The sequence below is a fragment of the Penaeus monodon genome, chromosome 22 (assembly GCF_015228065.2).
Source record: "Penaeus monodon isolate SGIC_2016 chromosome 22, NSTDA_Pmon_1, whole genome shotgun sequence".
Taxonomy (NCBI): Eukaryota; Metazoa; Arthropoda; class Malacostraca; order Decapoda; family Penaeidae; genus Penaeus; species Penaeus monodon.
In genome coordinates, this window is record NC_051407.1 from 22,463,423 (window position 1) to 22,464,228 (window position 806).

The 806-nt window shown below is 42.3% G+C and overlaps 1 protein-coding gene across 1 annotated transcript in view; it reads right to left on the reverse strand.

Annotated features, from left to right (window-relative positions):
• Window positions 1-806, reverse strand: part of LOC119587002 — a gene marked incomplete at its 3' end in the record, with an annotated part of 168,418 nt that overhangs the window by 57,803 nt on the left and 109,809 nt on the right. Inside the window, 1 exon segment of the mRNA XM_037935744.1 lies at window positions 1-97. Within this exon segment, the coding sequence (XP_037791672.1) occupies window positions 1-97 (97 nt within the window).

The window sequence follows — 806 nt, forward strand, 5'->3', positions numbered from 1 at the left end:
TGGGCGGCCGAGCAACACCACGACATCGCCGCCCCTACTTGCGGGTGGGCACAATCAAATACTTCTATTATGGGCGTGTCATCGAGGGAAACGCCGCCTACAGGGAGAGAAAATAAAATTATCAAACAGATAAATGTACGCATCAGGGTTGACTTTGAAATGTAAATAAAAAATCTAATCCTCACACAGGACGAACGCAAAAGTACACCCACTATCCGAATTGAAAATATCCAGCGTTCACCGCCGGGAGTCAAGGCCAGTGCATCGTTACAACAGCCTTCAGTGACGTCCCCCAAAATATAAAACGAAAATAAACAGGCTAATCCATATGCCTCACATAATCTTCAGTGCGTCCGGGTAGGAGTGGCAAATACCATGTCATCAGCGAGGGACCTTCCGCGACCCGACGAGACCAGGGGCATCGCACTTTCTCCCCAATACTTTAATTTTACAGTTAACAACAAAAATAAATTAAGCAAACACCAAGATAAAAAAGGAAAATACATATATGAATCTGAAGTATAATTAAGTAACAAAAACACCAACAACTGGCGTAAACTTACACATTTCTTTTTAGACGTATATGTTTATTATATAACACAGCTCTCGCCTCACTAATTGCATGGCATCTGTCTGCAGTTGCAATGTCCTTGCAACCCCCCTCTTACCACCCCCGTTGTATCTATGATTGTGATCGTCTGTAACCCGCAAATCTCTTTCACCTTCAGTCATGATATATCAAAATAGGAAAATGATGATTTCATGTCTGCTCGAGAAAAATAAAATATCTGGACGGTTGCATTCTG